The following is a 19,633-nucleotide window of genomic DNA, read 5'->3' on the forward strand; positions in this document are numbered from 1 at the left end:
TATTCTAAAATTTATTGGTTTGTTGTCAGTTTAAAAAAATAAAATTTATTTAAAACACAAAATTTTAATAATTTAATTTTATGCGTGGTATTAAGTATTTATATTCGATATTTTTTATCAAATTTTAATTTTTTTTTTCAATTTCGATTTGATTTACTTTTTTAGATGCCAACATGAAAGTTTAATGGATTAAGTGTGACGTCATAGATTGTAGTAGTCTCATGTCAGTCGTACAAGGATGTCATGTGGTTTTGCATATGGCCAGTGTCATCGATTACAAGGAATTAGTTCCTTGCCAAAAATTATGGAAAATAAATGTTGGAGGTAGGCATTGTGATGTCATAAATTACGTCGTTGTTATATTAGAATTTGACAACATAGTTTATTTATTCTAGAGCTTAAATGGTGCAGATTACTACAGCCTATTCTTTAATATATTATGACGTCATATAGGAACAATGAACATGCTGGAGGCTTGTTGTGCAAACAATGTCGGTTATTGTCTCTACACGAGCTCAATCGAGGCTTTCGGACCAAATTGCAATATGGAACCACTAGTGGGTGTGTAGGAAAGCGCTTAGCATCTCCATCAATTCCAATGCCAAGGCTTTCCTAGCCTCAAACCAGGCTTGATGCTGGTTCGCGACGAACGACAAGAAAACCTGTTTGGCTTTGGACAATCACACACATGTAGGCCACTGGGGTACCCAAAACAAAACGTTTCCAACCAAAATTAGCTGATATCGATGAGATAAACAAAAGAAATACGTAAGAAACCCCTTCTCGCAGGTACAATAATAACTTTCGTTCAGCGAACCGAAACAGTGCAAACTCGCTGCCATCCCGTGCGGTTTAAACACCGTACAAAAGACTTTTTGATATGAAAAAACTCATAGAGACTTTATTTTATGTATATTTAAATATATACAGGTTATAAAGGGGACAAACAAATTAACCCCTTTATTCAAGGACAAGTCTAACGCCCATAAGGCAGTTAGACGCTCTAAATTTAATCGTTATTATATTGAACATGGTCCAATTGTATATTTTTAACGTGCCCTTGTAAAACATTGTCGCTATTTGTTATGTAGAGCCAGTGGAAGCTGTGCCTAATTTCCTGTTCAGTCGTACTGTATTATTCTATAAATTTCATAGAATAAGGGTTAATTGTGTAACCCTTTTGATGTAAAAATGTGGATTGACAGTTGTCCGTTTTTGTGTTTTTCCTGCGCGATTTTATTTTCTGACAGTTAGTATATTTTTTTGGTTCCTAAAACACACACCTATTTTTACTTCAAGTTTTAATTTAGAATTAGTTAACAGTTATATACCATTATAAAGGATGTAGTCGATATACGAAAGACGTTTTTTTGTGTGTAATGTACTCGTAATTATGTTTATCGCTATGTATGTAACTTAGAAACCAGATTTTTGTAGTGAGTACGTGTAATACCGTTTTGTATATGTGTAATGTAACTTTCGGGATAATTATGTGATGAACGTGCTTGATTAATAAATAGATGTTGTCTGTAGATTCGGTTTGCTATTTTTGACCATTTCTAACGGGTCTTAAACCCTATTTTAGACATTAGAGACTTATACTTTATACGTTATTGCCATATTATTTGGATAAGAGCACCCTTAGGAGTCGATACTTTTTATGATTAGTTTTTTCTTGACCTCAGTCCCTACAGGTGCTAGTGAAGACACTATTTACTGTTACTCTTCTGTGACGTCATACAGAAGTACAAAGAAACCGCGAAGGAGCTTGTGCTGGAGTGGAACGAAAAAAAAGATGAAAAATGGAAACATTTTAGGTAAAGTCACATTATTTTTATTTTTTTTTATGTCTTTATCCTCGATGCGGGAAAGTCGAACAAGTGTCCCAAACATAGAGTAACAATAGTTAGTTTAACCCAGTCTCAAGTTGCCTGTGGTAGTTTGAGATATTATAAATAATAATTGTCCAATAATTATGCTGCTGATTAAGTGCTGGCTCAACAGAAATTTATATTGTTTATAACACCTTACTCAAGGGCGCTACAGCATGAGAGTAAGGGGGATTGAATCCACGACCTTATGGTGGTGTACCAAGTGTTCTTACTACTACACCACGCTGTCGGTCTACTCAGCATATAATTGTCTGCTTTTGTTCTTTTTATTATTGACAGCATAATATTGTGTAGAAACTGGTCACATGTGCACTTCGAGGTTCTCATATTTATGGCGAAGATGACAACTTTACCAAATCGATTCTTTTGCGCCACCTTGCGACTAAAGTGATCAAGTCTCTTATTCCACCAGAGGCGCTACAAACTCGAATGTACGTTGGAAACGTGGCTTGGTGTCACGTGATCGCGGCCACGAAAATGCAGGTAAACAAAACTTAGTTGTTCACTGCTTTAATATTGGGTTGGTGTGCAAAAGGTCTCTGGTTTGAGCACCATCACTGCCATTTATAGCTCCGGTTGTAACAGATATGTCTCTGCATGTTCTTATTGAAAGATTAGGTTTTAAGTTTAGTGAAAAATATTGGTTAATATTTTGGGTATACGAAAAAGTTCTAAGAAATTAACTTGTACTCTTACTATGACTTATATTGTACAGGAGTCCCCTTCTTTGGTTGGGGAAAACACCTACTTTCTGTGTGACGAAACCCCAGAATTATCTTACCTGAGATTAAACTTGAAATTTTACGAACGTTCGGGGTTCACTATCCACATGAGGGAGCCGGTGTTGCCGTTTTTGTTGTTTATCCTCATTTCAATGTTGGTTGTTTGGTGTTGTCAGGTGCTGGGTTGGTTTGGGATCAAAAAAGAGGTAAATATTTAGTTTATTGAGTAGTTTTTAGCTGGGTTACTGTCATAAAGGTTTTACTGAAAAACTTATGCGCAAAAACACCATTTTACCGAAAACTTTAACCCGAATTTTGGTTAAATGTCATGGTGTAAAACTTATCTCTTTGAAATAAACCTCATACATATTTGGATAATACTTTGGTTACGAGGGTCAGTATGTTAAGTTATTGCAAGTGTTAAACATTTATTTCATGTATAATACTTTTAATGATAAACCACTTTGTGATTTTCAGCCCAATATTACACCAAACATGGCCAAGTTGTCCTGCACAAGATTCACCGTCTCCAATCAAAAGTTTGTGGAACATTTTGGCTACAAACCAAATTATAGTTGGCCTGAATCGTTGAATATAATGAAGGAATATGTGAACAAGATTGTAAATGAAGTAGAAAATAATAACTTGAAAAAAATAGATTAATTTATATATATGTGATTCAATTTTGTTGGAATGTTTGTATTAGAATTTTTGTTGTGAAATAAAATAAAGACAACGTGCATTAAACTTTTTTAGTCGAGGATAAATTATATAAATATGTTTTGCCAGTTATGACGTCGGTCGTAAATACGTCATCCACTCTCTGTATTTAAACAACTGACGCACGTGCCGCGTTATTTAAAGTTGGAGGTTTTGGTTCGAAGCTTGTTTGTGTGTAAGTTCGTGGTTAGTGGCTTTACTTTAGTGCAATTTGAAGCAGTTATCCTTAATAGCAGATTAGAAAGCATTTCATTAAGCTTATATTGCTAAAGATTTATTGAATTAGAATATTTTGGCATTTTTGAAAATTTAATATTCGTTTAACATGATTTTTTTAAATAAATGGTTAAATTTGTTGTATTTTATTTAATTTTTATGTTTTAGCATAAAGTGAAGAGTGTAGGGTATTTTTATGTGCAAATCTAATATGAGTAATTTTTGGATTCAGTTTTCCAAACTTGATCTGTGGGTCAGCTGGAAGAATATTGTTTGTGTGGAGTTTTTAGACATTCGAATTTTTATTGCTTCTTGATGGTGGTGTGAATATTCTTTGCCGATATTTCAAGTAAAATAACATAAACATTTATAAAAATATGTTGCTAATTATTAAATTAAAAACAGTATTTCGTAAACTTCAAAAAATTGTAATGCAAGACACTTCGGCCCAAACAGCTCGGACCGTAAATTTTTGGCTAAAACAGCGGGGCAGAAGTCCGTCAAAAAAATATTTTTCGCGTAGTAACAGACGATATTGTAGACGATTTTTTAAACTAAAAGATGCAAAAAAACATTTTCTTAAACAAAATTTGTTTAAAAACATGTTGTTATTTAGTTACCGTGTTAATTTACACTCAAAAACTTGAAATAAAATGTATAGAGTTAGGCAACAATGCGAAACGTAAGTTGTCGATTGATCGTATTTCGCAAAAATGCCCTTATTCAATGCAATAATTTAAGCTAACGGAGCATAAATTGATATTTTTCTATTTATTATTGATCAAAAATATGTTGTCGTCCAATTTCGGTGTTAAATTTTAAAATTTTAGGCGCTTTTAAGCGACACTCGCACATTCTCGCATTTTCGGGCAACATCAAAGCATTTCTGCCGAAAACGTTGCTATGAGCAGGTGTTATAACGCGAAATTCTTTAAATTAAGTCAGAAGGTCGTTCAGTACATTCTGACTTAATCTCACTGATTCAGTATAGTTAACAAAAACACGCCAATTTAAATTAAATTTTTTACAAGTTTTAAGGGATATAGTTAAATAGTAAACACGCAAAAAAAACAATTTATATTTGCAAATTATTTAGTGCAAACATTTTTATACTTAATTTTTATAAAAAATTGTTTTAAATAACAACATTTAAAAAATGATTAAAACTTGCATTGCTTTTGTCACTTTAAAGTGTGCTACTTTAAATCGTTTTTTTTTAATAATTTTGCGTTATTAATTTAAAAAGTTAACATAGGAAATAAACAACAATAATGTTTTGCTAATTTTGTAGCGATAAATAGTTATATGATTATTTATTTTATTTAAATATTGGTCTTAAAACACGAAATACGAGACTCGCTGTTTCTCTTCTTTTTATCGCTTGAAAGCGTTCGACATTTCCTTGTTTTAGTTTATACTTTGATATAACTTGACACGGGCAAATAACTATTAACATATTTATACACATTATTTAGTAAATAAATTATAAATTTATGTTTTATTTCATTTAAATATTGTTCAGAAAAGCGGCTTTATTCCACAAAGTACGTTATGGTATTACGCATTTGCTTCTGAAAACCACTTGCTTTTAAACTAACTTTTTTATAGGATTTAGTTTGCGTAATTGTAAAATTGACGCAGAAAATGAAAGACAACATATTTTTTCACATTATTTATTAAAAAATTTATCGATTCAATGCTTATTTTATTTCAAATACAAAAGACAACTTTCCATGAATACGCGAGAACAAAATATTTCGCGGTAATTGAAATGCGAACGCCCCGCTGTTTTAAAAAAATCTTCGGGCTGATCAAAATGTCTGGTTACCAACAATTTTATTTACACTTATTTGCTTGTAAGTGGCCAAGATTGAAGAGTTTTAATATTTTTGTTGCATTTTTTTGGTAAAATGGTGTTTGAAATATTTTTATGTTAAAATTTTAAAATAACATAAATTATTTATAAGTATTTTGTTAAAGATTATGGGTTAATCTTTACTTAAGTTTATGTTGATCCATTCTTAAACTACAGAAATTTTTGCCTTGTAGACAATCTTGTAGGCCGCTATATCAATGGGTAATTCGTACTTGGGGTTTTTTAAATAAATTGTGAATATTGGTGGTCGCTAGCTACTATGTGCACTGGCGTCGATCCTGGGGGTGCAGGGGGTCCATTTACCCCCATTTATAATTTTAATAAGTGCTGAATATATGTGGCACCCCGAGGTTGTTTGCAAATTTTGCATTTTTTGCGTATAATTGATAGTTATATAAGCGATTTTTTTTTTGATATGTTGCCAAAAAACGGCATATTCTGCGTGCCACGTTGTAGATTGTCTAAAACTGGCATTATTGTGAAACAAATACGGATTGTCCAGTGCCTTATTTTACGTAATAATTGTACTTCAGTTGGTTAAAGACTAATGTTGTCTGCTATCTTTGCGAATATTAAATTTAACACTGTTTAGAGTTAAGTTTAATGAGCAATTTAAAACGGAATATTTTAGCGAAGATTTTACTATTTTTTGGCACCCCTAAATATATTTATTTATTTTTGGATTGACGCCCATGACTATGTGTATATATTTTTCTTTAAACAAATAGACATTAGATGTATGCAAAACTTAATATATTTAAAAACACGGTTTTAAACATTTGTAGTAATGGAAATAAAATTTATATATATACAACAAAAATTGCGTTTCTGATAAATTTTTATCAGTTGCTTTTTAAGTTACTGTTGTCGGCGTCGCACTGTACATAAAGTATAAGTGGTAGCTTTGATGTTATAGCAATGTTTATTAGTTGATTTATTCTTTTAAAGTCTTTGTAACTAGAGCAAGCATAGTGGTTGGTCTTTATAATTTATAATTAGGGTAACGTCTGTATTTTGTTACTTTACTAAAGAGAAGTGACATAACTAACTAACTATATTTCTGCTCATGGGAAAAATAAACAATTTATTGACATAAAGCTAATAACACAATATGTTTTCAATTACAATATTAATTTAACTGTTTTAGTAAATTATAAAATGATTTTTAAATGATCAGATTGTAAGTTCGTCTAAGTTTTGTTGGTTATTTATTTCATGTTTAAATTACAAAAGTTTGTTGAAGCTTGTAAAAGGCTTAATATAAAGTCATTTTAGTTGGCATAGCTAAATGTGTTTTTAAAATATTGCTAAAAAATTTCCCTCATGTCTGGCTTAGTATAAACCACCCCTAATCTGGAGAAAAATTTTTTTATACAAAAAGTTTATACAAATGGCTTAAATATTTCTACACAAATGGCTCGAATAGTGCAGACATGCTTTGTGTAGTTGTGTTAAAATTGTAGTAATTTATTCTTCAAGTTTGGCCTAATTACTAAAGCCGGCAGCATAAACCAAGTTTCAATCTGGCACCAAAAGTAATTTTAACAAGAGGGTTGGAATGGCTAAAACTATGCTACAAGCTTCAAGCTTGGGTAGTTTTTATAATATTGTAGTCATTTACTTTTCATGCCTGACTTATTTACTTAAGCCAGCAGTAAATACAAAGTTTAAGAGAGTTTTATTCGAAGTAATTCATATTTTTGTTATTATTTACGTTTTTTTAAAATTCACATATAAGTTTTATTCGTATTTCGAATTGGTCTTTTAATATCACTTATGTTTTGCCTACGTTACTGTTTGACTTTAAAAAACAGCCACACCAACCAATTGCAGCATAAAAAACACAAGGTGTTTATTTTTTGATTTTATAAATAATTTGTGTGCCACCTTGTATAAGAGCAGTGGCCTTGGTTAAAAGTTTTTGTTGTATAAAATAACATCCTTGTTTTGGGTATATAGAGGCGATATTTCTTTTTTTGTAAATATCTTTATCCTTGATGTGGGAAGGTCAAATGCATGACCATTTGTTACCCCAATCTAGTCTCAACTTGGATGTGGTAGTTTGGAATAATATAGATTTATAATTGCCCGATAATTATGCTGGTGATTAACAGATTAAGTGCTGGCTCAGCAGAAGTTCATACAGTTTATAGCGTTGAACTAGATAATGCTATAAATAGTAAAAAGTGGTTATAGATTTTCTTATTGTAAAAAGATGGATTAGTCTTTGCCTATCATTAACTTAAGCTGTTAAATCAAAGTTATGTGGATCTGTTTATATAACTTTAATTATACATACACGCTTTGTAGCATTTTAGTTAAATTTTATAAAAAAAATGAAGTGTAAATATTAAAAAATATAAAAATTTATGTTGTCTACTTAAGACTCTAACAAAGTAAAATAAATTGTTTTTTTATTTTTTTTATGCTTAAATATAAATTGGCAATCTGAAATTATTAGTTATATAAAAAAAATTTTAAATTTGTTGTTACTTGTAAGCCCATTAACCAAAAAGTAATTAACTTTAAAATATGTTTATTGTTAGCATTCAATAATCAAGTAGTGAGCTTGGTGCCTGGCAGTGGCGGCTCGTGGGTTAAATAAATGGGGGGGCTAATTTTAGAAAATCACAACACCGCTAAGGGGGGTCTGGATCCCTCAGAAATATTGTAAATTATTCGCTGTAAACACGCTATTTTTACATTTAATAGTTAATTATTTAAAGTATAGGCCCTTTTACACGGCGTACGCTTCGTAACGTCGTTCACACGTACGAAAGTTACGCAAGTTTTGTGTTAGGAGCAAAATTTACGCAAGATTTGGTAAGCGGTATACTTTTATTAAATATTTTTTATAGAAATTTAAAAAAGAAATTCCTAAAACTCGTAAAGTTACGTAACACAACGCTACGTTACCTGTCGTGTAAACAGGCGTTAAGTTAAAAATTTTCTTTATAATAAAAAACGTATTTTGTATATTTTTAAGTTCCGATTCTAAAAGAGCGTGAATTGACACAATAAAAAGCAAAGTAGCATAATAGATTTCTTTTATTATAAGCGTTTATTAAATTTAAAACTAAAAACGTGGGAAAAATAATGGTGCAAGTTATGTAACAACTGACAATCCATTCAAAAAAAAAATATAAAAAACAATTTATTGATCTTCTTTTTTATCTTGTCAGCTCTTCTATAAAATAACATGATATATCATTAAGTATTGAAATAAAGACACAACAGATTAAGTTTTTGTTAATAATCTATTTAACTTATTTCTTTTTTTTTTGAATTAATATATTTTAAAAGTATATCAGACTTAGCTGTATGCTAAATAATTACCTAGAAAGTAAGTCTTATAGTTAAAATTAAAAAATTATTTCGAGTTTTTTCAAATAGTATTAATAAAACCATAAATAATATCATATATCACAAATCTTTCCCACATTCTCCACATACTTAAATCTCCACCAACCCCTCTCCTTCCTCTTTTTCCTAGTTATTCTTCCTTTTTTCATTCTCTTTCCTGTACAATTACAACATCACCCTGTGTATATGTTGTTGTCCTACTCTTATTGTTTAAGTGTTTGTGTAATGTACATAACTATTCATAAATAGCCTATGTTTGCAATAAAAATAGGCTATTTATCTAATGGGCTATTCAAAAAGTATTTATTTTTACATAACTTACTTTAACTTTGAAAGCAATTTTTCCACCCATTGCACATGTTTTATCATGTAAGATCATTGGCCTTGGGATATAACAAAAACTGTTTAACAAAATAACCATTTACGATAAATCTAAAAGGAACTGCAAATTGTATTAATATTAGTCGATTTATCTGGTTGAGCTGCAATAAAATCAACCTTACTTTTGTTAGTGTATTCCACCCAACACGGTTTTAATATTAAACAGACAGACAGAGAAGTGCACTTAATGACTGTTGCACTTACTAAATGCTCCGTAAAAATAATGTCAAACTAAGTTATTAGCTGCAAATAACCAAAATATTTCTCGATTACAAAAGTTTGCTGTTTAATTAACTCCTTGCATATCAAAATATGCACATTACAAAATGTCAGCGGTTTGATAAAGTTACTTAGAATGTGGCTTTTACTTTCAACTTTTTCATTGTGAGTTTCAACAGTTATCTGTCATCCTAATCTATGACTGAATATTTACAGTCACTAGTAAACTATGTACATTGCATGTTTTATTTCATTGGCAAACTTTATTTATGCTCTTTTGACAAGCAGGCAAACAGGCAAGCTGCTCTTGAGTCTTCATGTCAGGCAGTAAATCCATTATGATTATCTTTAAAAACTTGCCTTAATCGAAATTAAAAGCATTAATTAACATACAACTCTTTAAAAAGAATGCAAAAACTGATTTAAACTTGCTATTTTAGCTTTAGCGAGGCTTATGAGCGACCTGTTCATCATAAATACAATGTGAGAATATACCCGAGCGAACGATTAGTATTTCAATTTTTTTAACTTAAAAATATTATTTAAGGCCTTAAAACTTCATTAAACAATAATGCAAAACCCAGTTTACACCTATTTTATTTTATCTTTGTTTAATAGTTAAACAAAAACGATAAAATTTGTTAATATACAACGTTTGAAATTGCCAAAATATTTGGCAACTCTGTGGTGGTCTTAGCTCCACATTTCGATCAAAGTTCTCAACATTTTTCCAAATTTCGGAATTCTGACAGCAAAAACGGCGTTATGATATTTTGTATTTGGCAGCCCGTGGGGCTAATTTTGGTTTAGCTCTCACATGTTCCACGCTACGTTTTTCGAAAATTTTTGCGTATTTCGTGGCAAAAATAGGCGCTATTTTTTAATATTTTAAATAATTTTAGCGAAAAACAGTGCAGAAAAAATAAACATTATTTAAAAAAATAAATATCAATTAAAAAAATAAAATATAAATTAAAAAATAAAACCATTAAAAAAAGTTGGTGGTTTTAGCCCCATTAGCTCCAGACACGAGCCGCCAATGGTGCCTGGTATCTATTTGTAATATTGACTTAATTGTTAAAGGTTTATAAATGTTAAGGATTGTGTTTGTCTTTTAAAAAAAAACAGAAATTAGTTTGCTGGCAATAATTTAAAGTGTTTTTGTTACAAAATTTTTTTTCACTTTTGTGCTAATAGAAAGAGTGCAGTTATTTGTGAGATTAACGTATTTTGATATTTTATTTTTATTTAGGTTTCAGCACCAATCACTTTTCTGTGTTAACAAATATTTTCTGTGACTACGTGAATTTGGAAAACAGCCACATCATCTAAATTGCAACATAGACAACACAAGGTTAATATTTTTTATTGTTGTTAATGGTTTTGTCTTTGTTTTAGTAAAACAGAAGCTTTAAAAAAATGGAAATATTTTTTTTTGTCCCTAGCAATTTATTTTTTAGAGGAAGATTAAACCCCAATTTTAAATTAAACAAAAACTTGTAACTTTAGCCATACATACACGATGGCATTATAATAACACTAAAACCAACCAAGCATATTCGTTAATGTTTTGCTCTAGTCTAAAAGTTATTCTAACATGAGTTGATGACTATGTTTTAGTATAACTTGTATATTAAACTTTTATAATTTTAGCGCATTAATAAAGTTATAAAAAGTTAATTAATGAATATTAAATTAATGCAACGATTTTGTGCAGTAGAAGATTATTACTAAAGCATTATATTAAAAGATTATTATTAAGGCATTATATATTAACAATTTTCAAAACCCGAATATAAAATTGCAACTACTAAAATATTTAAATTTTGCTGGAACTATGTAAGTTAAAAGCATTAAATGTATTTGCAACACTTTGTAAAAAATTGTTCCAAAAAATAATTTTGTAATCATTTATTTTCATATTTTAGTTTTGTTCTATTTGCAGTAATTATTCAACAATTTTAAATTAGTTAACCAAAATATAAATTTTGTGTTTATTTTTAAGGTAATCTGCTTAATAAATTTCTAAACACTATCTTGTTATTGAATGAATTTTTGTGCTTTCTAACTTTCAAAGTTGTTCGAAGTTTTTATTATGGAGGAAACTGAATCGAATGATCCAGTGTTGCCAAACAATAATGATCCAGAGTTTCCAAACAATAATGATTCAGAGTTGCCAGCCAATAATAACCCAGAGTTGCCAAACAATAGTGATCTAGAGTTGCCAGACAATAATGATCCAGAGTTGCCAGACAATAATGATCCAGAGTTGCCAAACAATAGTGATCTAGAGTTGCCAGACAATAATGATCTAGAGTTGCCAGACAATAATGATCCAGAGTTGCCAGACAATAATGATCCAGAGTTGCCAAACAGTAGTGATCTAGAGTTGCCAGACAATAATGATCTAGAGTTGCCAGACAATAATGATCCAGAGTTGCCAGACAATAATGATCCAGAGTTGCCAGACAATAATGATCCAGAGTTTTCAGACAATAATGATCCAGAATCGAATTTAAATACTCAGGTATTTTATTTAGTTAAACCTAAATAAAGGTTTTAATTAAAAATTTCCCAAACCATCTAATAGTACAAGGTTACTAAATATATTTAAAAAAAGGGTTAAAGGGGAACGAATTTAAAACTTTATGACTGTTATAAGAATATTAATCCTTAAATTTTATTATTTTAAGTGTTTGGATAAGGTTGTGTTACTATAGTGATGTTACATTTATTAAAATTAAAATAAATTTTACAGAACTTGCAAGCAGGACCAGTTAGTTTAAATATTTCTGGCGGCGATTTTGCTGAAATTTCAAGGAATTTGCCTCCAAGTGAGTTTTTTTAATTTTATATGATTGGGTTTGCCTGACAATAGAAACCAGGGCCGACATTATGAAACTTGTTAGGTTAACGATCTTGTTATTATTGGCAAGTGAGAAAATGGGTATTACGAAACAAAAAATATCATATTTTAAGAACAAGATCGGGCAAAATTTAGCGAGTAGAATTTACTATTCATTAACTTAGCAAGAAGTATTTTGTCTTGGTTATCACTTTACATCTAAGATATATTTTTAAGTTTATAAATATACTGTCACTTATTAATATAAATTGTTACATATACAATTGGTGTTATTAATGCTTAACATATAATGCCATGAAACTTTAAACTGAACAATCTGCCAAACTCAATTTAATTTAGCATTTAAACATAAAGGATTCGAAGGAAAACATTATTTCGAAATAGATGATATAACCAAACTGTTTAATCTTTAGTCATGGTTTTCTTGTGTGGGTTTTAGTTTTTTTTAAGTATATATATAAAATAACTATATTTTGTTTTGTAAATAAATGTTTTTTTTAAACATTTATCAGAGAATCGAATTACCATACAAATGGACTATTGCTGGGCTATCCACTATAGCCTTAACTTTTCATTATAATATGACAATATAAAAGCACCCCTGTGGATAAAATTTTAACATCACCGCTTTGATGTAGCCCCGAGATATCCAGTAAAAATGTAAGAATTGTCCCCTTTGCGTAGCACGAAATTCTTTTTTGTACTCTCTCATTTTTAACAAACTAGGTGGTTGCGTATTACCAATTAACGAGCAAGATAGCTCGTTAAATTAACCTAACGAGTTTCATAATGCTGTTCCAGGCCAGGTCTTAGTTTATTTATAGACTTAACAAAACATTATTCTATGCAACATATTAGCAATGCAAATTTTATTAATAATATTAAATTAATTTTATTATAGATGCTGTGATAAACTTTAATAACCCACAAGTCAACATAATTCGTGATTTTCATCAAAACGAGATCACTCAAAACATCACTTAGCATTTTTTTTTGTTGGAATCTTTAAATTATATTCATAATATATTTATGTGTTAAAAAATGTTCAGGTTAACAAAATAATTTTAAATTTATTTAGAAATTTGTGTTTCTGATAAGAGACTGGGCAAATGCAGATGCTGAAATGGGGTCAGAGGGTGGGCAAAAATACTTGAATGAAAATTTTGACATAATTTTAAAAGATGTTAAGAACCATTTCACTGATTTGTCTTGTTTTTTTTTGCCCTGTCCTGGAGATTATGTGAGCGCACAAGGACAGAAACAAACTTCAATATCATTTATCGGTGTGTAAAAAACCATAACACAGTTTAAGAAAACGCTGATATATGCCAAATTAAATATATATTTTATTTGTTTTGTAAATGTTTAGATATTGAGCGTACCTTTTTGAAATATGTTGATAAGTTGCAAAACAGTTTATTCCATCCTGACAAAATTGTTGTAAAACAAAACAATGGTAATGATGTTACGGGGCTTGATCTTATTAACCTGATAACTTCTTATTTTGAAATGTTTCAAAGTGGTAAAATACCAGGGGTAGAATTAATGCTGCAGGTAAATATTTCATCACACAATTTTCTTTTATAAATTTAAGAAATATACTTACATATTTATTTCTAGATTTTAATACAACTGATAAATAATTCTGTTTTGATTTTCAGTCATTTAGACAAACTTACTTTTACAAGTCTATTTCACTTATAGATATCAAAAAGTAAAATAGTCTTATATAAGTAAGTTTGCTAGCTGTAAAAAGTATAATCACGTTTGTGTAATTTGTTTTTATTGTGCTGAAAATATTTAACAATTTAGTTATGTTGTTTTATGTACAGGCAAATCAACAATTGGCGTTTATATCTCTTATCCAAAATTTGTTAAATTTTTATGTTGACAATATGAAATCGGTTGGTATTATTTTTTTATATTTTTAAATAAATTCAGTAAAGTTTAGATTAAAAATGTAATTTGTTTTACAGAAATGCACAAAATATGTGGAGAACATCAATGATATTAATGAGAATTGCAAAACAAATACCTTTTTTCATTTTAACAAATTAGTTAAAAATAAAGAAGAAAAATTTGTTCAACCATTAAGAGAGTATTTGGAAAATCTCTTAGATCAACAATTTAAACTGTTAGTGGAGGAAAATGAACGGCTAAGCATAAGTTCAAAGGTGTGCACGAAATCGTTAATGCATTAATTATTAATTAAAAAAGTTAATTTTTTTGTTAAAATTTAACTTTTAAGTTAACTTTAAAATTCGTTATCAGACATGTTAACTTTTTGTTGAATTGTGCTTGCGTTAACATAAATCCGTTAATTTAATATTTTACGAATAAACTCATGGTAATATAGGAAAATAAATGTTTATTATAGCCGTTTATTGGGTTTAAATTTCACAATTTTTAAACAATGTGTGTAACTGGCTGCTGTTATTTGGACATTTTTTCAGTTTTAAAAACGTCTCTTAAACTTACTTCGTATAGTTGGTAATAACAACTAAGTTAAAATCTTTTTTTTTTAAAAAGCGTCATTTCTTAGTTTGTTTTATTTAAATTTTAACTTTAAGGGTTATCTCTAGCGGTTAACAAATCAATGTTAACAAAGTTAATGTATTGTGTAACGAAATACCATTTAACGAAGTTGCTTTTTTGTTAACTGTGCCCACCTATGCATAGGTTAGTCTTTGTTTAATGACATTGATTACCTAAACTTATAAATAATTTCTTTTTTTAGAATTCTAATGTTATTAGAAAAGATAAAGAAGTGGACAGTTCACAAGCTAAAGCTGATGTGATTTTATCCCAGTTGGAAAATTCAGGACCAGGGAGTGCCAACCTAGCTGACAATAAAACCTTATATGATGATGAAATTAGTGAAGAAATATTAAAATTTAAACTTAACAAAGAAACAGACGAAGTCATTTTATGTTTTATTAAGAATTAAGCTTTTTTATTTAAATTTATATATTGTTTAAGATTTCCTAATGCACAATATTGTTTTAACAACTATAAATTTATTCTTGTGTTGTGTTTTAGAAACCAACTGAAAAAAGAAATCAAATCTATTTTACTGTTTATATTAAATAGCCTTTATATTAAGAGTTATTCTCCTTAATGAGTGATTTTAATTAAAAAATTCTTGTATTTAGGAAAAAGAATTAAGTTTATTGGATCAGAAAACAAATCAAAATAAGACATCGAGTGAGTTATTGCCTTTATTTTACTTCTTTGTCTTGTTATAACAATATTTTTATATTTTAAAGACACTGCAAGCCAAGTGATTGGTGTTAAAGGAGGTAGAGTTGAAGTATCGGGATGTTACATTGATATTCCTGAAGGTGCACTTACTGAGGATGTTCAAATTACTGTCCATGTTGTTTGTTGTAATGATATTACTCCCCCCACCAAGGTATTTACCTATTCAAGCTTGTTTTACTAATATACCCAGCCTGTAAAACTGATTTTTATTACATTATAATTATATGTTTTACTTAAACAATCATGTTAAGATAGTAACACTAATAAACAACATATACTTTTTATGTTTGTACCAAAAACATATACTATGTGGGTTTAAATAAATAACTGTTGATATTTAGGAAAACCCAACATATTTGTTGACACCACAATTTGAATGCTTGCCACATGGAATAAAGTTTAAGAAACCAGTCAAGATATCTCTTTCCACCCCATTTTACTCAACTACAGGAACCTGTGCTGTTACGGTAATTTATTGTTTTTTTTCTTATAAAGTTAAGTTTTTTCAGTTTACATCACCATTGTTTTTCTGCGTCTTTTAATAACACCACTACCTGGCCAAAAAAGGTTGTCGAGCTTGCAAGGATAAATAAACTATTGGGAACTTTTGCATATTTTATTTTACCTTTTTCTATATCTATTTGTTTATAATTTTCCTGTTTTAGCCACAATTTAGTCATGACGCAAAAATTTGGGAAGATCTTGCTGATGTTATTTTGGGAGACTCTGGCACAATTCAGTTTCAAGTTGATCATTTAACTAGGTTAATATTTTAACTGATATTACCTCTATTGCTAATTGTGTTTAAGTTATACAGGTTCAGTAACTATTATGCTGTTGCTATGTCATATATTTTTTAAGGTTTTAACTTATAACAGTATGGTGACCATTGGTTTGTTACTATAGCACATCAAATTTAATTAAATTGTAACGCAATAACAACTTATAAACACTTTACATGTATAACATTTTAAGGTTTCGAAGTAAAATAAACTGGCTGTTTGGAAGGAATCAATATAGAAGAAATCCTAAATTTAAAAATATTTTTCATTGTTACCATGAAAAGGAAAAGTCAAATTTAACTTTAAATATAGTAGTTTTTAACCTGCAACACTTACTTAAAATACAAGAAACTCAATGTTTCATGCCAATAGTTTCTTTAAGGTAAGTTATACAGTTTATTGTAATTTTTGAAACGAATAAGTTTTTGCTTGATTGTTCTTATATATGTACAGAATGAATGACAAAGTAGAAGTCAAGATTGAGCACCAATATTTTGAAACAGTTTCCAAGACCTACAGTCATGTGCAGTTTAAATCTGATGCAATCGAAATAATCCCTAAACCAGGATTTGAGGATAAAATTCCCTCAAATCAAATATTTTCTTACAAGATTACAAATCTTTCAACCGACAAATTTGAAGATGGAACGTTTGAATTTCCAAGACTCACAGAACCAGATTTGGGTAAATAAATGTTTGAATATATAGTGAAAAAATTATTACAATTAATATTCATTAAAAATAGAATTAAAGTTTGTTCTTAGTAGTTTAATAAATTAAAACTTTAACAGTGGCGCTAAAGGTCGTACAACTTGAATTTAAATTAATGTATGTTGTGGTATAAGAATATATTTTATCAATTTTGGTTTTGTTTTCGGTCTTGAAATCTTGGTTTAAAATTTTGTAATTAAAATATGATTGAAAATGGGTTATGTTAATGCACTAGTAGATTATGATATCACAATAAAATAACACAGCGTTTCAAAATATTTTTGAATGTGTAATAAGGTAAAATTTTTTAGGTTTATATGTATTATTCTCCTATAATTTTGTCTATTTTTTTGCATAACATTTTGTGTGTTTTAATTTAAAAAAATCAGAACACAAATTAAATGTTGAATGTAATGGTCAAAATTAATACTTTGCCTAAAAAAAGAAAAACAATTTTGTTGCTTTAAATATTTTAGGGGGTCCTAGAGTTCAAGTAAATATGAGTCACAACCAGTTTACCAATTCCAACTTGTTGGCTAAAAAAGTAGAAACAACCAATATGCCTCAAGGTTCCTGTGTACAGACTGACCATGATAAAAAAATGTGAAAAAAAAATAATGTTAAAGCAGTTATTTGTTTATTTTTATATTTTTTTATATTTTGCTGTATATCTACTAGATTTTTATTGTTTTTTTTACTGCATTTTTTGTGAAATTTATGCATTTAATTTTATGCATTTGCTTTTTTTTGAATTTTGTTTAAATAATCCATCATCGTTTTAGTACATTTTATTGTTTTAGTTGTTTTTTTGCAAATTTGTATATATGTTGTTTATCTAGCATTAAAATTCTGTGCTTGGTAATAAGTGCGAGTTTTTATTAAAAATTTATGTCTGAATATTCACTAAATGTGCCACAATTCTTCAATATTTTTTTGTGCTTATTAAAATTTATATTTTAATCAAAAAAATATTTTGTGAGTTTTGGTTTTTAGGGAGTATTTTTAATTATACTTTTAAGCACTTGTTTTGTTCAAGTAAATTTTGTATGACTTTTTTATACGCTACTGTTTGCCATATATTTTAAAAATCGCCGGCAGCGTGGTGTAGTGGTAAGAACACTTGCTACACCACACATGAGGTCGTGGGTTCAATTCCCACTGATCTCATGCTGTAGCGCCCTTGAGTAAGTCGCTATAAACGGTATAAACTCCTGCTGAGCCAGCACTTAATCAGCGGCATAATTACCGGGCAATTATAGTCTCTATAATATCCCAAACTGCCACAGGCAACTCGAGACTGGGTCGGAGTAACTTATGTTACTCTATGTTTAAGTCGCGCATTCGACTTTCCCACATCGAGGATAAAGATATAGACAAAAAAAAAAAAAAAAATCAATTTTGTGTTTTAAGAAAATTTAAATGACTTACCTTATAAACGTATAACAAATAATCAAGGTATCAAAATGAAACTACATTTTTTTGTATTTCGTGTAAAAAATCATGCTAAGCAATTTAAAAAAAAACTTAAAAATATCACCCTTTTTCATAAAAATTGTATTATTTTTTTTTTGTCTTACAACAATTAAATACATAATATTTGATTTATTTATTTAGTTAATAATCTTAATAAAGTAATGTTTATGCATAATTTTTTTACTAATAGAGATTAATTTTAAAAATGATCAAATGATTTTGAACCATATTTTATTTATCAAATAAATCTAGTTATTTTTATTTTTATTCGTACTAATCCGAATTTTGAAATCGAATAACTTTTGATTTTGTGTATATAAATTTTTAAAATTTTAGAATGTTGTTTATTATCATATTGTGTTTCAATCCTCCTATTTTGATAATTTAAGTATTATTAATTAGTAATTAATAGGTGTTTGTTTATTAAAATTTAGAGATCGTTATTAAGTTTTCAAATTTTGGTCAGTTATATATCATAATATTAATAACTCGAAAATGGATTAAAAATTTAATTTTTGTTTGTTTATTATATTTAAATTCTTGTTTGTTTATTAAAAATAAAAGTTTGATATTAGGCATTTAAAATTTAATATAGTGTATTTTATAATATTTGTAATTAAAATACATGTATAAAAAATAATTTTTGGTTGTTTATTTTATTTAAATGCTTATTTATTTATTAAAAATCAAAAATTAATTTTTAGAATTTAAAATTTAGTAAAATGAATATCCTGATATTAACAACATAAACTGGGTTGAAAAATTAATTTTATTTGTATAATATATTTAAATGCTTGTTTGTTTATTAAAAATCAAAGATATGTAATATTCTTAGTTAAGGTGTATGCATATTTTTTTTTATTTATAAAAATTTATGCTAAACACAATCAAATAATTTCGAACCATATTTTATTTATCAAATAAATCTAGTTATTGTTTTTATTCTTTCTAGTCAGAATTTTGAAAGACGATAACTTTTGTTCTTCAAAACTAAAAGTTCTAAATTTTTAGTATGTTTGTTATTATCCTAACGAATCGCAAACCTTCTATTTACGACATTTAATTATCACTAATTACTAATTAATAGGTGTTTGTTTATTAAAATTTAAAGGTTGTTATTAATTTTTAAAATCTTGGTCAATTGTATATTAT

The 19,633-nt window shown here is 28.5% G+C and overlaps 3 protein-coding genes across 5 annotated transcripts; all 3 read left to right on the forward strand.

Moving 5' to 3' along the window:
- The first annotated feature begins 257 nt into the window (after nt 1–257).
- On the forward strand, nt 258–3,866 carry LOC145749663 (3 beta-hydroxysteroid dehydrogenase type 7-like). The gene is made up of 6 exons (XM_082565491.1): nt 258–324; nt 454–557; nt 2,187–2,375; nt 2,608–2,820; nt 3,092–3,235; nt 3,783–3,866. Exons 1-6 carry the CDS (start codon nt 258–260, stop codon nt 3,864–3,866), a joined length of 801 nt encoding a protein of 266 aa, XP_082421617.1.
- LOC145750152 (uncharacterized) lies at nt 3,724–13,292 on the forward strand. Of its 3 annotated transcripts, none has more exons than XM_082566112.1 (5): nt 3,724–3,899; nt 10,642–10,743; nt 11,395–11,916; nt 12,148–12,223; nt 13,157–13,292. In XM_082566112.1, the coding sequence occupies exons 3-5, from the start codon at nt 11,485–11,487 to the stop codon at nt 13,237–13,239; spliced, it is 591 nt and encodes a 196-aa protein (XP_082422238.1). In that variant the 5' UTR covers nt 3,724–3,899; nt 10,642–10,743; nt 11,395–11,484; the 3' UTR covers nt 13,240–13,292. The 3 variants fall into 3 exon arrangements, with proteins under 3 accessions (XP_082422238.1, XP_082422237.1, XP_082422236.1); XM_082566111.1 differs by having other exon boundaries at nt 11,467–11,916; XM_082566110.1 differs by having other exon boundaries at nt 11,477–11,916.
- On the forward strand, nt 13,240–17,937 carry LOC145750150 (uncharacterized). Its single transcript, XM_082566109.1, has 12 exons — nt 13,240–13,538; nt 13,625–13,809; nt 14,088–14,159; nt 14,232–14,429; nt 14,993–15,175; nt 15,408–15,459; nt 15,522–15,667; nt 15,858–15,983; nt 16,182–16,279; nt 16,492–16,680; nt 16,752–16,981; nt 17,485–17,937. Exons 1-12 carry the CDS (start codon nt 13,379–13,381, stop codon nt 17,613–17,615), a joined length of 1,770 nt encoding a protein of 589 aa, XP_082422235.1. The 5' UTR covers nt 13,240–13,378; the 3' UTR covers nt 17,616–17,937.
- The last annotated feature ends 1,696 nt before the right edge of the window (nt 17,938–19,633 follow it).

This window comes from Corella eumyota, chromosome 4 (genome assembly GCF_963082875.1).
Source record: "Corella eumyota chromosome 4, kaCorEumy4.1, whole genome shotgun sequence".
Lineage (NCBI taxonomy): Eukaryota > Metazoa > Chordata > Ascidiacea > Phlebobranchia > Corellidae > Corella > Corella eumyota.